The following is a 20,825-nucleotide window of genomic DNA, read 5'->3' on the forward strand; positions in this document are numbered from 1 at the left end:
AGTTTTTTTTGTTACCGTAAAATAGGGAATAAATAATAATTTGAATGCTGTACACAGTTGTTACCTCAGGGTGAATAACTCACAGCTTTATTTTCTGTAGTTTATTTTGTATTTGTAATGAATAAACTCTATTCTAATACCTGGAATTTGCATAATGAACGAAAATGTTGTCCGTCTTTACCGAATTTAAATTTATAGCCCTTTCTTGGTTTTTCCAAGCAATTCTTCAACTAAGAAAAAAGGTTATAGGTACCTATATATATTGCGGGGTTCCCCGAAACCAGTGAAGCTATGAAAAGGGTCCACGAAGAAAAAATGTTTGGGAACCCCTGATCTAGCGAGACATCTAGTTGTACTACAACTAGATGGCGCTCAACATCGTCAAAAAGGGAAAAATCATTAAGTTGACTCACTATCTATTCTTATACAATTATATGGGACTGAGGCGCTTTGTCTAGGCGTTCTGAACCAATTTTTATGGTGCATCCTCTCTCGGGAAATGCGGGATTTAATCCCGGGACCACTGATGGAATCATTAGTATTTCATCTTGGTGAACCCTGTCATATACACCTTCCATCTTCATAACAGAGCGTGGAGACATACTGCCATAGAATGGTTGGGTTTATGCTCAAGCAATGCTGTTCTATCAAGCATTACGCAGGGTGCGGCAAAGGGCCACCTTAGCGCAAACTATTTAACAGAAAATGCAACCACCTACTTGGTTCATGAGTAAAAAGTTCAAATACTATTTCTCAAACGAGTTTGAAGAAACTCTCCAACTCTACACTTTCTTGACAAAAAATTTAATCCTAATAATGTCCCTGGAAGGAGAAGCAAAACTGCATGTTTCATTACAGAAGGAAGTAATAGAATGAAGAATTAGCTTCAGTATTTGTGTATTACCATAAAACTAATATATATAAAATTGCTAAAAGTAATATAATATATATAACAAAAATTCAACACTGCAACAAGTTTCATTAAATACTGTTTAATTGAGGGTGAGTTCCTGAATTTGGCGCTGCTTCAAATTATGAACTTTTACATTACATTTCATAAAGAGACAAAGCATTGCCTCTTTCAATTTCAGATAATTGAAAAAAAGAAATATCCACAGAAATATGAAGTGCATAAGGAAGAATTGTATGTGGATGAATTTTACATGATATAAAAACAATTAATAAAATTGCACTTTAGGAGCATTATCAAATCATAAATTTAGGAATTCATCTGCAGTAATATTTCTAAAGCTTTACATCAGCTTACACCTTCTATATCTATAATTAGTTAAGCAATAAAACCATTAAGATATTGTTTGGGTTCAATTAACATGTTGTCTTCTCCTTGCACGTTGTTTATCGAAGCGGAGCTCCATTTCTTCTAACACCTTCGGGGTATATCTAACTACGAGTTTCACAGATCCATGAGCTTGCTTCAGTAGTTCTACAGCTTTTTCATGATTTTCTCCTTCCACAGACTAAAACAAACGTTTCATTGAGTTCAATGGTCATAGTTCAATATCAAATTACAGCAATGTATGGATAATTCGAACTCCAGATAATCCGAAGTACCCTATAATCCAAACGGCCCAATTGTTAAAATGATATGTATAATCCGAACAGCCTGAACTCTGCAATCTGAACAGAAGAATGAATTGCAGAAGATTTGATTCCTTCGAGAGTATCAGGAGAAGGACTAAATCAAGGTTTTGATTCAGTATAATTAGTGAACAAAGGAAATCATACTATGATATATAGATGAAACAGAAATCAAAAATGAACAGGGAGTGCTGACGAAGAAAATTGAGACACAGAGTTTAAGATAATGAGATAATTGCTGATGTCACTCAGGAAAATGAAAGCTCTGACAACGATGATGAACCTGTTTAGAAAGTGTCCACTGACTGAAGAGGCGATCATATCATTCATGGCTCTGATGGGCAGAAATACATATTTTTATATAAAATACAATATTTTTTTTAATGAGTATGAGTTTGCACGTTCTAGGAATGCATCTATAATCCGAACGACTAATATCTATGAACACTGAAGCATATATTTTATAAAATGAACAACTTTTTATATCTGAATGAGAATAAAACTTACAACGCCATTAACACTAAGAAGTTGATCTCCTCGTTTCAACCCTCCATGCCGATCAGCTACTCCTCCAGGTATAATACGAGATATGTATATTGGAGAATTCTGTTCTTTTCCTCCCATAACGTTGAAACCCAATCCTTCATCAGTCTTTGGCAATTCTACAACTCTTGGATGAGCATGTCCTTCACTTGCAGCAAAAGCAGCCACAGTAGCTTTAGCAGTTGCTGAAGCTCTAACATCCTGAGATCCTTGAATATCTACAGTTTCATACACATGCTCGTAAACCTCCCTTACTGCCTTTAAAAAATCGCTCTGAAGAACTTTTTGTAGAGCAGCTAATTTTGTAGCCGGTACTTCACCACTTTTTTGGAGTTTTTCTAAAAGCTCTATGGACCTTTTTATGTCTAGAAAGAAATATATGTAATAGAAATAAATTTCCAACCATTCCATAAAACATTCATTTCATATCATTTAACATTATTGAATTAATTTAGAAACGAAGGAAGAACTCTAGACTTCTGTATATAGCCAATTTCTTCAACAATTCTATATGAAAGAAATTCATTAATTCAATTGGATTTTAAGTTATTTAATATTTTTTTCAAATATAAATCATAAAAATATTTATACTGATATTTTTTGCTGTATGAAATGCAACATACCACTAGCCAAAGTTAAAGGTTCTCCCATTTGAGCCATTTTTTGAGGAACTGACAAAAAATATAAAATTATTATTATTGGAATTCAACTAAATATCATAAAATCTAAATTAATATTATTTAGGAATCAAAATCCAGAACATGACACGAAATCGACAGAATTTGACATACGTCAATAATGTTGTCATTTGTCACTGTCACTGGCCACTGCCCACTGGCTGTCAGTTTCAGCTGTCATTAGTGTCAATAATAATATCAATTAATATTTACTCTGTTATCTGTGATATCAGTCATATCCATGAGGTCATATCAATTATTATTACTTGCGGAGATCAAACTACGTAATAATTGTAGTAATATCATTTATACATATCATCACAAATCCACGTGTTGATTCAGCAAGATTACCCATTGGCCGATATCGGCTTGCGGCTTCAGTCTAGTTCTTGATAAGATTCTAATAGTTTGTTCTAATAACCAAATTTTACATTCAAAATGGAAGATTTGGCAGTAGAATTATACAAAATAAATGCTATTAAATTTGGTGATTATAAAACAAAAGTGGGCATTTACACCCCAATATATTTCGATTTGAGAGTTATAATCAGTTTTCCTAGACTGATGGTGAGTACCTATCAAATCAAATGACCACGTGGAATTTAATTGTTTCATTCATATGATTCCACGCGAAACGATACTCCTCAAATAGACATTATATTTTTACTTAGAAATTTGAATCAATTTTCAGGAAACATTGGCTGATCTTATGTTGAAAAAAATTAATGTTTCTAAGCACAGCCTAGTGTGTGGTGTGCCTTACACAGCTTTACCTATAGCTACAATTTTATCCACGAAAACTAATACTCCCATGGTTATGAGGAGAAAAGAAGCGAAATCTTATGGAACCAAAAAGTTGATCGAAGGAGTGTTTTCACAAGGGGAAAATTGTCTCATTGTCGAAGATGTTGTTACTTCTGGAAGTAGTATAATGGAAACTGTAAAAGATCTGAGGGATTCTAAAATAGTGTGCAGTGAGGCTATTGTTCTTCTTGATAGAGAACAAGGGGGTAAATCCTTTCTTAATGAGAATGGAATTAAAATGCATTCGTTATTGACAATGAGTGAATTAATGAATATTTTATCTGAAAGAGGCCTAATTAGTGAAGAAATCAAGTCCAAAGTGGAAAGATACATTGCAGATAATAAAGTCAATTCTCAATCTGTATTTCCTTTAAAAAATAGTAAGTTACTTAATTCATTGTAACATGACATTATTTCATGATTTATTATAGAGTACTGAGATTCTGAGTTTCAAATATGGAATTCATAGATTGATAAAAAATTTATTTCAAAATACTGTTCAATTTAACCATTAGTGAAATTTTCAGGTCAAATTTAAATTACAATTACTGTTCAATGTTTTTTATTATTTATACCTAAACATACAAAATTTTATTTTTCTTTTCCAGATAGACTAAAAATGTCATTCTCAAAAAGAATTCAACATGCCAAAAATAATACTGCAAAAAGACTGATGGAAATTATGATTGAAAAGGAAACAAATTTATGTGTTGCTGCAGATTTTACTGATGCAACAGATATCCTGAATTTAGCAGAGGAAATTGGACCTTTTATATGCTGTCTGAAAACACACATAGATATAGTGAAAGATTTTCACCCAAATTTCATTAAATATTTAAAAACAATAGCAGAAACGCATAACTTCCTGCTTATGGAAGATAGAAAATTTGCAGATATTGGAAAAACTGTACAATTACAATTTAATGAAGGAGTCTTTGAAATAAGTAGTTGGGCTCACTTTGTTACAGCACATTCTTTATTTGGAGAAAGTATTTTAGATGCTCTTAAAGATCCAACATCAAATACAGGAGTATTCCTCTTGGCAGAAGCTAGTTCCCGTGGATGCTTATTTGATGAGAAATACACACAGGAAACTGTGAATCTGGCTTTGAAATGCAAAAGTCAGATTGCTGGAATTGTATGCCAAAGTCCGTTGTTTATAGAACACCCTGGTTTTCTCCAACTAACACCTGGAGTGCAATTAGATGCATCTGGAGATGAGTTGGGGCAACAATACAACTCTCCAGAAACTGTGGTTATTTCTAAAGGAGGTGATGTAGCAGTAGTAGGAAGAGGAATAACCAAAAGTTCAAATAAAAGAAAAGAAGCAAAAAAATATAGAGATTTGCTGTGGGCAGCATATTTGAAAAGAATCGAATGATGGTTATATAGGTGTATCACTCTCATTACTATATACATTCCATTACAGATTGAATATTTTATATTGTTAAAATAACTAGAATTTTTATTTTATGTAGATCAAAAATATATATTGTCTGTTATTTTGGTTTATAATTCCAATTAAAATGTTTGAAAATATCCTAATTAATTAACTTTATGAATTTTTATGGAGAAATAAGGGAATCATTTAATAATTTTGAGCTTTATGTATCATTCTGAAGAGGTCATCCAAATACAGATGATTATTATTATCATCTAAGTCTCATTAGGTTGGAATTTGAAAATGAATTTATTGGTTCTTAAAACAGGTTCTATAGCTACCCATAAATAAATTGTCTTTATTATTAGATGAAATAATTAATTAGGTGAAATTTGTTTGTCTCATATTCATATGACATAGTTTCATGTCGTAAAGTAATACATAAATAATTATCATTTGGGCAAAGAAACAATATTGACTTGATAAAAATGAAATTGGATTTCTATTTTCAATTCTAGATGATGATTATTTCTGGCAGTAGTGTTTATTAGAATTTTTTTGACAGATTATTCAAAATTTGCTTAAATTCGCTCAACTTATGGGAAACCTTACATAACAAAAAATTGTCATGAGAATCAGAAATATTCAACTCGGCATCTCAATATTGTGATCTTTCAATTCAAATCCTTCTTTTGATTTTCAAAATAAATGAATTACACGATATGGCTTATAGTCAATAAAAACTCAAGATGACTTTCAACTATTTCATTTATATTATTATCAATTTTTGAATGAACCTAATATCGAACTGGCGAAAGTCTAGAAACCATAAGGACACATGCTGGCGTCAGAGGTGGGAAGTGACGGTTATTGCTACCTACCTGCAATATCAGCACATTTCCCTCCGATTATTTATGGATTTACACTTTTGCTAGTCCAAAATTTTATTTATTTACTTTTGATCGCTTTCCATTAGAACTTTCAATCTTCTCCAGAATTGGACTATCAATTTTAGAATTGTTTTAGGGGTGGAAATGAAAAATATCCCCAGCTATTGATATAAGTTTAATAATCAAAATTATACTCAAAATAAGAAGGATCAAAGTTATGAACTCTAACATAACCATCTTCACCTCCTGAACTATAGCTCTTGCCATCTGGATGGAAAGCAACACTATTTATGGGTCCAAAATGACCCTTTACACGACCAAATTCTTCCTCAAAAACCATATGGAAGAATCTGGAATCAAATTTCCCAACTCTTGTAGATGTAGTTGTTACATCCATTGCATCTTGACCTCCGCCTACAACTACATGATCAAAAATAGGACTTATCGCCGCCGAATTTACAGGTCTTTCTGTTTTATATGTTTTCAAATGAGTAAGATCAACTCCATCAAAAAGTTTGGCTGTGTTATCCTTTGATGCTGTAATGAACATTGTACTATCTTTGTTCCACTGCATATCATTTATTAAGTTACTATGTTCACGAATGGACTTGATACTTTTTCCTGATTTGAAGTCCCATTGGAACAATGTGCCATCTTCATGTCCAGTTATAATAGTATCTTCAGAAAAATCCCAGAGGGCTGATGATATTCTAGTTTCAGATGTTGGTATTGGTATTCTTAAAATGGGATCCGCTTCACTTATACTACTGTCTACAGTACGTGTATCAATGACAAAAATTTCACAATTATTTCTCATAGCTCTATCTGTCGAGTAAAAAGCCATATTTCCAGAATAACTGAATAAACAAGTTCTTACAGAAGATTTTGCTTCGATTGTTCCTATCTCCTTCCCAGTTTCACAATCCCATATCCTCAATGTATTGTCACCTCCACCAGATAACAGTCTGGTAGTAGTCCAATCCACATCAATACACCATACAGCACCTTGATGTCCATTGTATGTTCCTAATCTTTCTCCATTTAACGAGTACCAAACGTTTGGTTTGTTATCCTTAGATGATGAGAATAATAAATCACCCTCTCGGCTATATTTGATTTGGGTTATGGCACGTTCGTGCCCATGCAGCATTAAAGGTTTCATTATTTAGTTTCTATAATAAGAACTGCAGGTTAAAAATTAAAAAAAATCTTATAGAAGAAAACATACCTTGTTAATTAACTTTTTTATAGTTATATATAATTTTTACAAATGAATTAGCATCCAAAACGTACAGAAATATTCATAGAAAGTGTGACAGTTGTGCCGCATGTCACAATGAAATTTAATTCGTTCTCAATTTACATAGAACAAGTTTAATTAATTGTTTCATTTCAAAGATTTATGTAACTATCCTACCCATTACCTTATATCATTATTTTTCATATCGAGGAGCATTTATGATCATTTTATTTTGTTTTCTTGAAATAAACGGCGGTTCATTCACATTGAAAAAGATTTAATAGTAAGAACAAGAAACAATATTTTAAAACTCTATGATTGTCCAGAATCTCATTTCAGAAACCGTGCTTTGTCAATCCTCCTTTCTTAACCCAAAATTCTTCATTTTGCACGTGTGTATAGTTGAATCCTATAACATCCGTAAAAATGGATAAACCTGTTGTGCTTGCAAGAGTTATTAAAGTTTTGGGTCGTACTGGATCCCAGGGACAATGTACACAAGTTAAAGTAGAGTTCCTTGGCGAACAAAATCGTCAAATCATAAGGAACGTAAAGGGGCCTGTGAGAGAAGGAGATATCCTCAGCTTGCTGGAATCTGAAAGAGAAGCTAGAAGACTCCGTTAAGAGTAAGTTAATATTCAATATCCTCTCCTTCATATATATGTACTTTCATGCATTTGTTCTGGAAGCTAAAATTCTGATGTTGATGCATCACTTAAAATTTTTTATTCTTCGAAATTCATTTGAAATATAAAGTATTTTTGTTTGACTAATTTAACTTACTGTGAAATAATTTTAGGTTATACCGATTTCAGTTCGAAATTATGGTATATTTTTCAGTTTATTTATTTTATCTACTAAATTTTCTATTTGATACATTTATGTATCTTGTGTGAATTATTGTTTCTATAACACTGTGCTGTCCAATTGTGATTTAAGACTTTTCATGGTTTCCATTATTAATTGTTTGCTATTTTCATGTGCTAATGTTTTTTTTTTTTTCAGATGCCGATGACGGGGCTTTATTATTAAAAATAAATAGATTATAAGATCATTCTGTTTTTCATTTGAATTTAAAATTCACATTCCCTCTAGTTCTTCTGAATGGCTAAATAAATATATTTCAACTTGAAGAGTCCTAGTCTTATTGTAGATAATGTACTTGTTGAATGGGGAAAATGGGTATCTATTCCTATAGATATGTTTTACACATTTTTCCCTTAAGAATTCTTAATAAGAATCATAAATATGAATACCATACTAACATTGTTTTTTAATCATTAATGATGTATTCCATCTAGTACTTTGATGAGAATATGATAAACGTAACTTCATCAAATTGGCCGATCAATCAAATGAGTTAATACAGGGGATATGTAATTGATATCTTAGTTTCTTTTTTTTTATAAGTTATGGTTGCTGTGGTTAGAAAAATAACAATTTCATTACAAGATCTTATTTGCTGAATTGAATAGGAATTAATTTATTGGTTACTTATTACTTAATGAAACAAGCTTGATGAAATCCCTGAGAAATATTTTATAGCTTTGGATTCACTCCTGAAAATTTGGTTAGGTTCAATGAACCATCGAGTTGATTGTATTGTTTGTAATTTGGATTAGCAATGGGAAATTAAACATATACTTATCTTGAAAATATTCACATCTTTTGATCAAATGGAAATGTAAGCTTCCAGAGAATGTTTTTCTAAAAAGAAAAATTATCTCAAAAGTCAATCATTAAATATCTTAATTTTGTTCATAGACCTATAATAATATTTTTATTCTATGTCGATGGTTTTGACAACTCGACCATCGTTTACAATATTTTGATAAAATTTATTTTCAATTTCAATTCAATATCTAGAAATTTGGTGACTTTTTTAAACATTTGATTGATAATAATATAATACCGTTCATTAATGACATCCATTTATTATGTGCTCTTTTTTCTTTCATAAAATGAAAAGCTATGAATAACATTTTACCTTAAATTCCAAGCAGCTTTCACCATTAGCCTACCAGTTATCATGAAGACTTATTACCTGGTGATACTAATTATAAGCATATCAGAATTAGTAAAGGTATGATAATATGAATCTATAAAATTCAATTAGATTGCTTAAAATCAACATTTTCAGTCCCAATCGTTATCAGATGATAAACGCTGTAAATGTATTTGTCCAAAAGTATCCATTGTTACTAATAATACTGAAATAGTTGATGGAAAACGCATAAGATATGTAGCTAATGTGCCCCCAAATAAATGGTAAGCTCATTAGAGAGATCTGATGTAAGATCTGAAAAAAAATTAAGTCTACTTCATTGAGTGTATTACTTATAGCAATTGTATGGATGTAGTTATACCAAAAATTGCAAACCAACTGAATGGTAAAGAAGGTGAATTTTGTCCAAGATGTGAATGTAAATATGAGAATCGAAACACTACTATCATAAAAGTAGTTGTCATAATTGTAATATGGATTATAGCAGCTCTAGTTGTATATATGGCATTTTTGATTGTACTTGATCCACTTTTGAATAAAAGGAAGAAGGGTAGTTATCAGGAACATACAAATGAAGAGGTAAGTAGTTATTGAGTCTGATCTTAAAGTTATCAATGTAAAAATTGAAAGAAGGCATGAAAGCGTGTGATCCTAATATTTTAATGAATATACAAAAACTAACATTTCTCAAAAATTTATGATCATATTTTCTATTGACATTTAACTCTTACTATCTAATGTTGAAACAAATGTCAAATTCAAATTCATGTCAATATTATATTGCAAATTATTTTTTGAAAAGAAGCAAAGTTTATTATATCAACGTCATTTCAAGTGGGAATTTAATTTAAGAATTCAAACTCAAGCAATCATTACATTATTGAGCAAGTGAATCTTCACCTTTTTATGGAGTCATAAGGTGATTCACAAGTAAACAGATAAATGAAAACTGTGATTAGAGGGCATCAAGGATATTCCAAAATACCTTTTTTTTTTAGTTGCCCATTTTCTGATACATAAATAGAGGCAATAGATGTATGTTAAAAAAAACAAATTTTCAATCAAACCCATCTATAATTGAAAAAGGTTACGCTGAAACAAAAATTTTTTTAATTTCAGAAAACTAATAGAGTTAGAGTATCCATATGGGGTATATTGGAATCAGCTCTTTATGTCCTCTATAATCACAGTTTGCATTTGTCGGTTTACTTGAGTATCATTCTATAGTACACTATCTGAAATAAAATACTTTTTCTATACAAAATAATCAAGTAGTTGAAGCAATCAATTTAGAATAATGGAGATAATGATGCAGTCATTCGAAGTAAATGTATTACTCATATGAGCATGCAATTTAAATTTTGAAATAATGCATTTAGAATTTTGTTGCTTTAACATATGGAATTTTGATAAAAGACAATATAATATAAAACTTACACTTAATCATAAAACTCAGTGATTCAATAACTCAAAGTATTTAAATATCAACTACAGTAAACATTGCTTGTATTGTTTATTTTTGTGAATATATATATAATATATGAAACAAGACAATTTTAAATCATTTTTACACAAAAGTTACATTTGAGGTGGTTTTAAATAACTTATCACTTTTGTTCACAACACTGATGATCAAATAGCACTAGGATTATCACTTATTAGTTAATATATCGTGATTATTCTATCAAGAAATGTGTATCACTATTATCATTCATGATTACCCTTTTAAAAACTATTCACTTTCCAACAAAATCAATCCAACATTAGATTTTCCAGTCAATTTTGTTTATGATTGAGAAAAAAAACATATAAGGTAAATGCACTGGTTCTCGACCAGTTAACAGAAACATCGATTTCCAGCACAACTTTTTCACACATAAACTTATCAAATTTTAATGGTGTTGGTGTTCATCGATTCTTTGGAGAGTTTTAAATGATTTGTCATATAATTTTGAGCGTTCTTTTCGCATCTAACCTTTGAAATGTGAAAACATATAGAAAATCTCAATAACCTTCGGTTCACGACCACGCCGCAGAGTTCTCGACCATTTTTGTGTTAGTTTTTGACCACTAATAATAGTGGCCGCTCCACTCAAAAATTTTATATAAAACTTGAGTACTTACTTTCGTACAGTACCATTGACATCACTACCTATCATAGGATGGGTTTCAGAAGAGGTAATTAAGTAAGGAACACTGGGAACGTAAAAAAAAATTATTTTGCAAAAGTTTCCACTCTCTATAAATATTTCAAAATAACAACTCATAAAACATTCTTTGGTTATTTTGCTCTTAATATCTATTTAGAAGCTAATGAGTAAATTAAATATAAAACACCGACCACCAGTGGTCCAGAATTAAATATAATTAAATTGGTTCTCGACCGCGAATAAATAAAAGGTAGAAATAAGTGTTTCAACGTTAATTCGGTGGTCGCAAACTAATATTCAGAAAGTAGATATATGAATGAATCAGAGTATCGAAAAAAAAAACGAAAATGATGCAACAGAAATATATCGGTTGAAATAAACAATTATTGAAGTAACATATTGGTTCTCGACCACTTTGGTCGAGAAATAAAAGATACAAATTTTCCAATACCAGTTCGCGACCGCCGAATATTAAACAAAAAAATATATATTCATTTGCTTCTTGATTGAAATACACTCAAAAATATGTCTTATAGTTCATATGGAACAAAATATACACACATAATTCATTTAAAATAAGAAATAATTAATGTTTTCTGGTCATATATCACAAAGCACTTTTCTAAGAGAGGACGAGAAAGAACCCTTTTCTATGATAGACGATTATAAACTAATTTTTAGCGCGAAAACTTTGACCTATACCCCTACTATGCAAACTATTTTGGAAGGGTAGAATGGTCGAGATCACGTACGGCGGAAATATTTTGCACTAAATGATATATTTTTAATATTATTTTATCTCAAATCACGGAATGTTCGAGAGTCAGTGCCGGTCGGCTAACCAGTGCATTTACCCTACCTCTATTAATTTTATATTATTGCCATCTCCATAGTTTACCTACATAACTTTAAGTGGTATAGTTTTCAATTATTACCCCAAATTCAATACCTTGAATTCATATTTGATCAATAAATCTTTATCTAGAGACGCCAATATCCTTAGCAAACACAATATTAAATCTCAAGTATAATACAGTAAAATGTGAACCCTAAATATTTCCATATACAATATGGAGAACTAAAAAATATGTATTCAATGAGAATCATAAAACTTTTATTTCAAAGAACATTAATTATCCATATTTATTGAATCTTTCTTTAATCATTTCTTATTAGGTTTCTAATTTTTTTTATTTGTTATATTGTGTAAAACATAATTACCGCCCCCACTTGAAGATTATTGAATCAATGTGTTTTTTTTATAATTTGCTTTTTTGGTGTGAAGTTTGATTCTTATGAATACTTTATACATGCTAAAACACAAGATAGAGGAAAACAATTTTTTATTTTCCAGGATTTGTTTCATTTCTTCATTTTCAATAAAATTAACATTTCTATATGATAATATAAATTTTAAATGTCACTTGTTCAATAAATAATTTTGTATTGAACAGAGTGAACTTAATACAAATTGGAAAATTTGCTTTGATTCAATATGAAAGTTTTTCATTTTCAGTTACTATTTCCTTACTCTATTCCCAATTATGTGTTCAAATTTTATTTAAAATTTTATTTTCATTATTGGTGAATATGTGTTGTTAATATAAGTCTTGGAGAAAATTATTTTTCAAATACACTATTATTTACCCAATTATAATTATTACCATTGAAGTACTTCATTCTTCAATACTATTCTTAATCAAAAAGTTATTTTTGAAGAATATTGGCGGAACATCCACCCTTGGATTCTCACATCAGTTCGGAAAGTGAATAATTGGTGTCTACAGTGTTTAGTGTAAAAATGTGTTTGATTAAATGGTGCAACATAAGTTATGGAAATTATTACAGGTTTGAATTAATTTAGTTATGAAATGTAGCTTTTTTTTCCGTTTTGATTCTTGTGTTTTAGTAGTGTATGTGATTTCAATTATATTTTGAATCTATTTTGTAAATAATGAATCAATTTTAGAGGAGGAGACATTATAGACAATCACGATCAAACAATGATGATGAACTTCTTAACCTTCTGGATAGTTCTGATCATGATGAAATAATTGAGAATGAAGATACCATGGAAATGGTGTATCTACCTTTAGAAGTAAATTCAGACGATGACGAAAGCAATGTAGATTTGCTTGATATAAGAGATACAATGAGTAAAAAGGATACTGTAAATAGAAGTTTTTCACAAAACAAGATGCAAATATTAGTTCATCGAGATAATCCCATTAGTGAATACGAAAATTTTCTGATAGGTGTAAAAAATGCTGAAGAACAATACGGCCTTAAAACAATCTGAGTTTGTTGATAGTGAGGAAAATGTTCTACTTAAATGTACAGAATAAATGCAACGAACTAAAATAAATTCAATATATACATGCCTAGGAGTAAGATATGAATGTTCAGTTTACTATATATTTTCTCTTTTTGTCATTATAAATTTGATTGAAATATATATTTTCCTGTTTAATTATTTTTATTTTTGAATAAGGTAAGATCTCGTTTGAAGAATGTAGTTACAACTACTGGATACATAATATTCCTCCTCATAAATAACATCAGGAAAAAATGAAGATGAATGAAAGAAAAAGGAATAATAAAGATGAAGTACCTTCCCTTACCCTACAGTCTTTTAGATAAGCAGTCTCATAATATCAGCATATTGAATTTTCAACAAGACTTGAATTTCTCATCTTTCTGAAGACTTTCACAGAGTTAAATAATTCTGTGTTATATATTTACCTGAAAAAAACAAAGGAGTTTGAAAACATAAATACTTAAACCAGAATTCATTCTAGCCTGTTTTTATTTTTCTATAATATTCACATATTGGAATCATTTATCATTATTATTTTAGTTTCACCAATATTTGTTGCAAGCAAAATGCCTATATTTCTCATGTCAGTTTTTTTACTTAGATCATTGTTTCTAGGAGGATGGTACTCCATCTACTTCGCATGATATGAGTGTTAGAGGTAATGTCCTGAACAGAGTTGGCCATCAACAAGATAAATGGAAACGCCAAGTCAGGGAGCAAAGAAGAAATATTTATGATAGGCATGCAATGTTGAATTGATAGATGCAAAGGAGCAATTTGTATATAAAATATTTGATTTACAGAATTCTGAATATATGTATATCGGTGTTTGTGCTGCATTCATTGTAGTAACTCAGAAAATGTATACAAAATAAAGGTGTATAATTGTAACATACGATTTTTTTTTGTAAATACAATATATTCATAACGTTATTTTCAGTAGGACAAAGTTTACATGATATTTAGGGCCAGTTGCACCATTTGCCTAAACACTGATTAAAATTTAAACATCGATTAATTTCTGATTTCTCTTTTGAAATTATAGAGTAATCAATGTTTAAATTTTTAATCGATGTTTAGGCAAATGGTGCAACTGGCCCTTAAAATATTAAGTTTTAATAGATCTTATAGAAGTTTGAATTAACATGTCTACTGCAACCATAGATTTTGCCCATCTCTAATTATGTGCGGCTCATGCTCCCAGCGGTATGTCATAGTCCATGATTACTGTGGGGCACATGTCCCCAGGGATACGTGTGTAAAATTTTTTCTTTTATCCTGATTCAAATGAGTAGAATTTTTCATTAGAATCAATTGCTATTTGCGTCATGTGAATAGGTGAAAAAACAACTTATTTAGGGATATCAGATATCGCACTGCAGGGTCGGCATGTATCTATCTTCACTACGCACATATTAAATGATTAAGATACTGATGTGCTCACTACTGAAAAAGTTCAATACAAAAATAAATGAGAACTTTTGTAGTAACAAGCTTTTTTGGATTTGGAGATTGCTGATATTCCAGACAGAGAATATTGATAAAACTTCAGTGGAGTTCCGGAGGTTTTTCTGTAGTGCTTATAAAAAATTTCACTGTCGTTTTCATGAAAATATGACCATGTTATTAAATAACGCTTTCTACAGCAGGAAAGTAACGCCGAATTATCTTAAACAAAATCTAAACATGGGACATAACGGTATGTTTGAATATCTGAAGAATAAATTACAAAAAATTTAAATATGGTATAGTAGTATTTAGTTTTTCACTGAAACGGAAAATTGCTTATACTAGTTATACTCACATCTACTTCGTTGAAGTGAGCGCTATAAGAAACGGTGTGGAAATCCACTGAAGTTTGGCCAATCTTATACGAACTATATAAAGTGTTGCAATCCATTATCTTTGCATGAAAAACAAGGCTTTAATTAACATAGTTAAAATAATCCGATTTGGATCTAGAGGAAACCGATCAGACAACGCGAAATACAGATAAATCAAGCAAATATAAAGGATTTCTTTTTACTATATCTAATATTTTAAAGCTCTTCATTTTTTCAAAATTTGGCTCCTCTTATCTAATCTTTCCAATATACCCTAATTTTTTTGTTTAATTCCTGATCTCAGAGCAAAGGCTATCATTCAAAATGAAAACCGGTATCTGTGAATAGAAGATAAATAAAATAGTTCTCTGGTTAGAAGAACAAATATTCTATATTCCAACCAAATGTTAACTTGTTAGGTTAGTATAATTTCATTTCATGCCTCATTGCTGGTGCACGTGTTTCAAATGAAACAGGTAAATATAAATATTCATTCATTCAAGTTAAAATATTTTTCTTTATTTAACTGTCGCATTCTTCTTTAAATAACGACTTCAAGATTTGCAGTAATATGCAATCTGTTCCAAATGATGTTTTATGCACCACACTGAGCCTATTTTGATGACTCTATATATACCACTACCCATTATCTGATTAATAATTTTTTTAACTCTAATTCAAGCTGAAATTTATTACTCAATGTTAATGACATATTCTCCTTCATTCTTGTAGAGTGGCCCCAGCAAAACCACATCAATGATCAATAGATCGTTGTTGAGATACTTGGACTATACATTGCTTCATAAAGACAGGTATTTATATTTCATTATTTTATTATTTTGATATCACAATTAAATATTGCTTGATTTTTCCTTTTAATTGTATTCCAATTACTTGCAATTCTTACACATTGGACTATTGCTTAGTTAATGAGTGAAATATAATGTGTAGTTCCACATTTTTTGTTCATTGCAAAGTTAGTTTTTGGCCAAGAAGATTTTAAGAACTCGATCTTTCAAATAAATATGGACTTACGCATAGATAAAAAATTTTCTTTGACTGTCTTCACTTGATGGAAATTCATTTGAATCGAAATTAAATGACGGTGATTCTATTTCTACTTTTTAAATATACATTTAAATAACAATTGTTTCGTTACACAGTAGCTTATTCAGAAGAAGTTGCCATGTAGTGAAACAATTGTTAGTTATACATATAGTTGAGAAGTAGGAATAGAATTATTATCATTCGATTTAAATTCAAATATAGCTTAGTTTTTTAGAATTATAAACTCTACTCAGATTCATCATTTATGTACAGGGTTGGCAAATATCTATGTTTAGCACTACACCTTTTAAACCAGCGGAGATAGACTAAATCTGATACCCATTCTCGTTCTCTTCTTCTGAGAAACTAACATGGGTATTCTTCATTTTTGGTCATCTGCTTTTGTTTTCGAGTAATATTAAGCAAAAATTGGAAAATGGCGATGTAGAAAAAAATTTATATCACCGCTAATACTGATGATACAATGTATAATTTTGAAGTCAGTAAAAATTAAGCTTTCATGAAAATGCTACAGAAATCTAGCTTTCATATATAAATAAATATAATTTTGGCACATAGCTTCGTAATCAAAATTTGACCTTCGGTACATGATACTATACATTATAGATGGAAATAATTCATATTTTAGTAACTAGTATTTATTTCTTATGATGATTTATGCACCACACTGAGCCTATTTTGATGACTCAATTATACCACTACCCATTAGCTGATCAATCTTTTTGCGAATATAAATATATTCTAATTTTAAGACTAAAATAATTAATGCATGATAATTTTCTTTCAGCATTGTTCAAGAACATGATAAAGTGAACAGGACCTGTTTACAGAAAATTATACCATAATGACAGGTAATAATTTCGATTATGAACATTATCTCAAATAATTTTTTTACAGTCATCACTTTCAATATGATGTTTTATGCACCACACTGAGCCTATTTTGATGACTCCATTATACCACTACCCATTATCTGATTAATCTTTTTGCAAATTCAAATATTTTCTAATTTAAAGACAAAATAATTTATGTAGGATAATTTGTTTCAGCATGACCCGAGTACATGAAAAAGTGAACAGGACATCTAAACAGAACTTTATTCCACGATGACAGGTGATACTTTTGATTATGAACATTATCACAAATTAATTTTTTGTAGTCATCACTTTCAATATGATGTTTTATGCACCACACTGAGCCTATTTTGATGACTCCATTATACCACTACCCATTAGCTGATTAATCTTTTTGCAAATTCAAATATTTTCTAATTTAAAGACAAAATAATTTATGTTTGATAATTTGTTTCAGCATCACCCAAGTAGATGAAAAACGTAATCCAGTCATCTAGGAAGATTATTTTTTCACAATTGCAGGTAATCATTTTAATTGAAAACTTTTATTAATTTGTATTATTACAATTGAATTTTTTGTGTAGTCAATTTTTTCACTATGATGTTTCATGCACCACACTGAGCCTATTTTGATGACTCCATTATACCACTACCCATTAGCTGATCAATCTTTTTGCAAATTAAAATATTTTCTAATTTAAAGACAAAATAATTTATGTTTGATAATTTGTTTCAGCATCACCCAAGTAGATGAAAAACGTAATCCAGTCATCTAGGAAGATTATTTTTTCACAATTGCAGGTAATCATTTTAATTGAAAACTTTTATTAATTTGTATTATTACAATTGAATTTTTTGTGTAGTCAATTTTTTCACTATGATGTTTCATGCACCACACTGAGCCTATTTTGATGACTCCATTATACCACTACCCATTAGCTGATTAATCTTTTTGCAAATTCAAATATTTTCTAATTTAAAGACAAAATAATTTATGTTTGATAATTTGTTTCAGCATCACCCAAGTAGATGAAAAACGTAATCCAGTCATCTAGGAAGATTATTTTTTCACAATTGCAGGTAATCATTTTAATTGAAAACTTTTATTAATTTGTATTATTACAATTGAATTTTTTGTGTAGTCAATTTTTTCACTATGATGTTTCATGCACCACACTGAGCCTATTTTGATGACTCCATTATACCACTACCCATTAGCTGATCAATCTTTTTGCAAATTAAAATATTTTCTAATTTTAAGGCCAAATAATTTATGTCAGATAATTTGTTTCAGCATGACCTGAGTAGATGAAGAAGTAAACAGGACATCTGAACAAACATTATTCCAGGAAGACAGGTAATAATTTGATTATGAACATTATCGCAAATTATTTTTTTGACATTTTCAATATGATGTTTTATGCACCACACTGAGCCTATTTTGATGACTCAATTATACCACTACCCATTAGCTGATTAATCTTTTTGCAAATTCAAATATTTTCTAATTTAAAGACAAAATAATTTATGTAAGATAATTTGTTTCAGCATGACCTGAGTAGATGAAAAAGTAAACAGGACATCTAAGGCCCGGTGCACACATCCGACTTTTGCAGTTACGACACCGTTGCTGTGTCGTACTTGCGGCCTGTGGTACAAATAATCAAATGGGAGCATGCACACTAGCGTACGACAACGCAACGGTGTCGCAACTGCAAATGTCGGATGTGTGCACCGGGGCTAAACAAAACATTATTCCACTATGACAGGTAATACTTTTGATTATGAACATTATCACAAATTAATTTTTTGTAGTCATCACTTTCAATATGATGTTTTATGCACCACACTGAGCCTATTTTGATGACTCCATTATACCACTACCCATATTCTGATTCATCTCTTTGCAAATTCAAATATTTTTCAATCTTAACACCAAATAGTTAATGTATAATTTGTTTCAGCATCACCCAAGTAGATGAAAAACGTAATCTGGTCGTCTAAGAAGGTTATTTTTTCACAATTGCAGGTAATCATTTTAATTGAAAATTTTTATTAATTTGTATTATTACAATTGAATTTTTTGTATAGTCAATTTTTTCACTATGATGTTTCATGCACCACACTGAGCCTATTTTGATGACTCCATTATACCACTACCCATTAGCTGATCAATCTTTTTGCAAATTAAAATATTTTCTAATTTTAAGGCCAAATAATTTATGTCAGATAATTTGTTTCAGCATGACCTGAGTAGATGAAGAAGTAAACAGGGCAGACAGGTAATAATTTTGATTATGAACATTATCGCAAATTATTTTGTTAGCAGTCAACATTTTCAATATGATGTTTTATGCACTACACTGAGCCTATTTTGATGACTCAATTATACCACTACCCATTATCTGATCAATCTTTTTGCAAATCAAAATATTTTCTAATATTAAGACCAAACAAATGTGAGATAATTTGTTACAGCATGACCTAAGTGGATGAAAAAGTTTGCAGTACATCTGAAAAGGATTCAGGTAATTATTTCAATTAAAGGTATTACAGACATCAATAACTTTCAATTTGATGTTTAATGCACCACACTGAGCCTATTTTGATGACTCAATTATACCAAATCCATCATCTGATTTAAATATCTATAATTTCAGGAGATTAATATTTATTTTTATCATTGCAATTATTATTTTTTCAGTCATGATGCTGACATAATTGAAAGCTCATGCTATCTTTTGGCTACTAATTGAAATTCTATTATTTTACATTAATTTTTACTAATGATGAAATATTGATGTAATCTTATATATTTCATTATAAATCTGAAACAAACAAATTGGTTTCTTAATTCTACCAGTTCCTAACCAATCCCCTGATAACTATTTGAATTATTTCTTTTCCATATATGTAGTTCATTACTCAGATTTTTCTAATTTCTATTTTAATTGAAAATTAAATTTATTATTTAATGAGGGAATTGAGAAAAGAACTTTGTATATAATGATTGATTAATCCAGTAATATAAGATATTCACATAAATTTGTTACCTAGACTATATACAGTCTAAGAACATTTCACCCATGTGGTAAGATGCTTCAAGGTCATTTCTGTGCATTAAATGACAAGTAAAAATGAAATTTGAAAATCATTATGGAGATGAAAAGGATATTCTACTTGGGGCTTACTTTATGAGCACCTAGATTGAAATATGCAAGTAATGAAGCTCTATGTAGAGAAATTTCGTTATTGAGCTTTCAAAGACGAATTTTTTTATATTTGTTTCTGAATACCGCTATGGTGCCGATTCAAAATATTCTTAGAATGTTCTTTGCAAGAGATATTCCTAATAGTTAAACAATATTCACTTTTTTTTTTGTAGTTTTAAAATCGTTCGAAGAATCAACAAATTCTTTGATTTTTAAAGTTTACAATATAACATTGGTCCTTGAATAGGTTCAAGAAAGGAAT

The 20,825-nt window shown here is 30.0% G+C and overlaps 4 protein-coding genes and 1 long non-coding RNA gene across 14 annotated transcripts; 3 read left to right on the forward strand and 2 right to left on the reverse strand.

The window, feature by feature from the left end:
* Positions 1-880: 880 nt before the first annotated feature.
* Positions 881-2,943, reverse strand: LOC123673093 (protein lin-7 homolog C). Its single transcript, XM_045607520.1, has 3 exons — positions 2,766-2,943; positions 2,107-2,507; positions 881-1,478 (listed from the first exon to the last, which is right to left on the reverse strand). The coding sequence occupies exons 1-3, from the start codon at positions 2,800-2,802 to the stop codon at positions 1,323-1,325; spliced, it is 594 nt and encodes a 197-aa protein (XP_045463476.1). The 5' UTR covers positions 2,803-2,943; the 3' UTR covers positions 881-1,322.
* A 97-nt stretch (positions 2,944-3,040) lies between these two features.
* Positions 3,041-5,125, forward strand: LOC123673088 (uridine 5'-monophosphate synthase). Its single transcript, XM_045607513.1, has 3 exons — positions 3,041-3,386; positions 3,511-4,003; positions 4,232-5,125. Exons 1-3 carry the CDS (start codon positions 3,258-3,260, stop codon positions 5,002-5,004), a joined length of 1,395 nt encoding a protein of 464 aa, XP_045463469.1. The 5' UTR covers positions 3,041-3,257; the 3' UTR covers positions 5,005-5,125.
* A 931-nt stretch (positions 5,126-6,056) lies between these two features.
* On the reverse strand, positions 6,057-7,275 carry LOC123673090 (eukaryotic translation initiation factor 3 subunit I-like). Of its 2 annotated transcripts, none has more exons than XM_045607515.1 (2): positions 7,123-7,275; positions 6,057-7,066 (listed from the first exon to the last, which is right to left on the reverse strand). In XM_045607515.1, the coding sequence occupies exon 2, from the start codon at positions 7,054-7,056 to the stop codon at positions 6,070-6,072; it is 987 nt and encodes a 328-aa protein (XP_045463471.1). In that variant the 5' UTR covers positions 7,057-7,066; positions 7,123-7,275; the 3' UTR covers positions 6,057-6,069. The 2 variants fall into 2 exon arrangements, with proteins under 2 accessions (XP_045463471.1, XP_045463472.1); XM_045607516.1 differs by having other exon boundaries at positions 6,057-7,078; positions 7,123-7,225.
* A 1,651-nt stretch (positions 7,276-8,926) lies between these two features.
* Positions 8,927-14,497, forward strand: LOC123673092 (uncharacterized protein CG1161). 2 transcript variants are annotated; one of them, XM_045607519.1, is made up of 4 exons: positions 8,927-9,217; positions 9,275-9,402; positions 9,478-9,718; positions 14,222-14,497. In XM_045607519.1, the coding sequence occupies exons 1-4, from the start codon at positions 9,164-9,166 to the stop codon at positions 14,363-14,365; spliced, it is 567 nt and encodes a 188-aa protein (XP_045463475.1). In that variant the 5' UTR covers positions 8,927-9,163; the 3' UTR covers positions 14,366-14,497. The 2 variants fall into 2 exon arrangements, with proteins under 2 accessions (XP_045463475.1, XP_045463474.1); XM_045607518.1 differs by lacking the exon at positions 14,222-14,497 and adding an exon at positions 13,259-13,759.
* Positions 14,498-15,822: 1,325 nt separating this feature from the next.
* LOC123673094 lies at positions 15,823-20,178 on the forward strand. Of its 8 annotated transcripts, XR_006746420.1 has the most exons (11): positions 15,823-15,905; positions 16,162-16,241; positions 17,285-17,348; positions 17,547-17,610; positions 17,809-17,873; positions 18,088-18,152; positions 18,367-18,431; positions 18,646-18,708; positions 19,316-19,380; positions 19,595-19,633; positions 19,830-20,178. It is a non-coding gene; the product is annotated as an uncharacterized LOC123673094 (long non-coding RNA). The 8 variants fall into 8 exon arrangements; XR_006746423.1 differs by lacking the exon at positions 18,367-18,431; XR_006746426.1 differs by lacking the exon at positions 18,088-18,152 and having other exon boundaries at positions 18,632-18,708.
* Positions 20,179-20,825: the final 647 nt, after the last annotated feature.

The sequence above is a fragment of the Harmonia axyridis genome, chromosome 2 (genome assembly GCF_914767665.1).
Source record: "Harmonia axyridis chromosome 2, icHarAxyr1.1, whole genome shotgun sequence".
NCBI classification, from domain to species: Eukaryota; Metazoa; Arthropoda; class Insecta; order Coleoptera; family Coccinellidae; genus Harmonia; species Harmonia axyridis.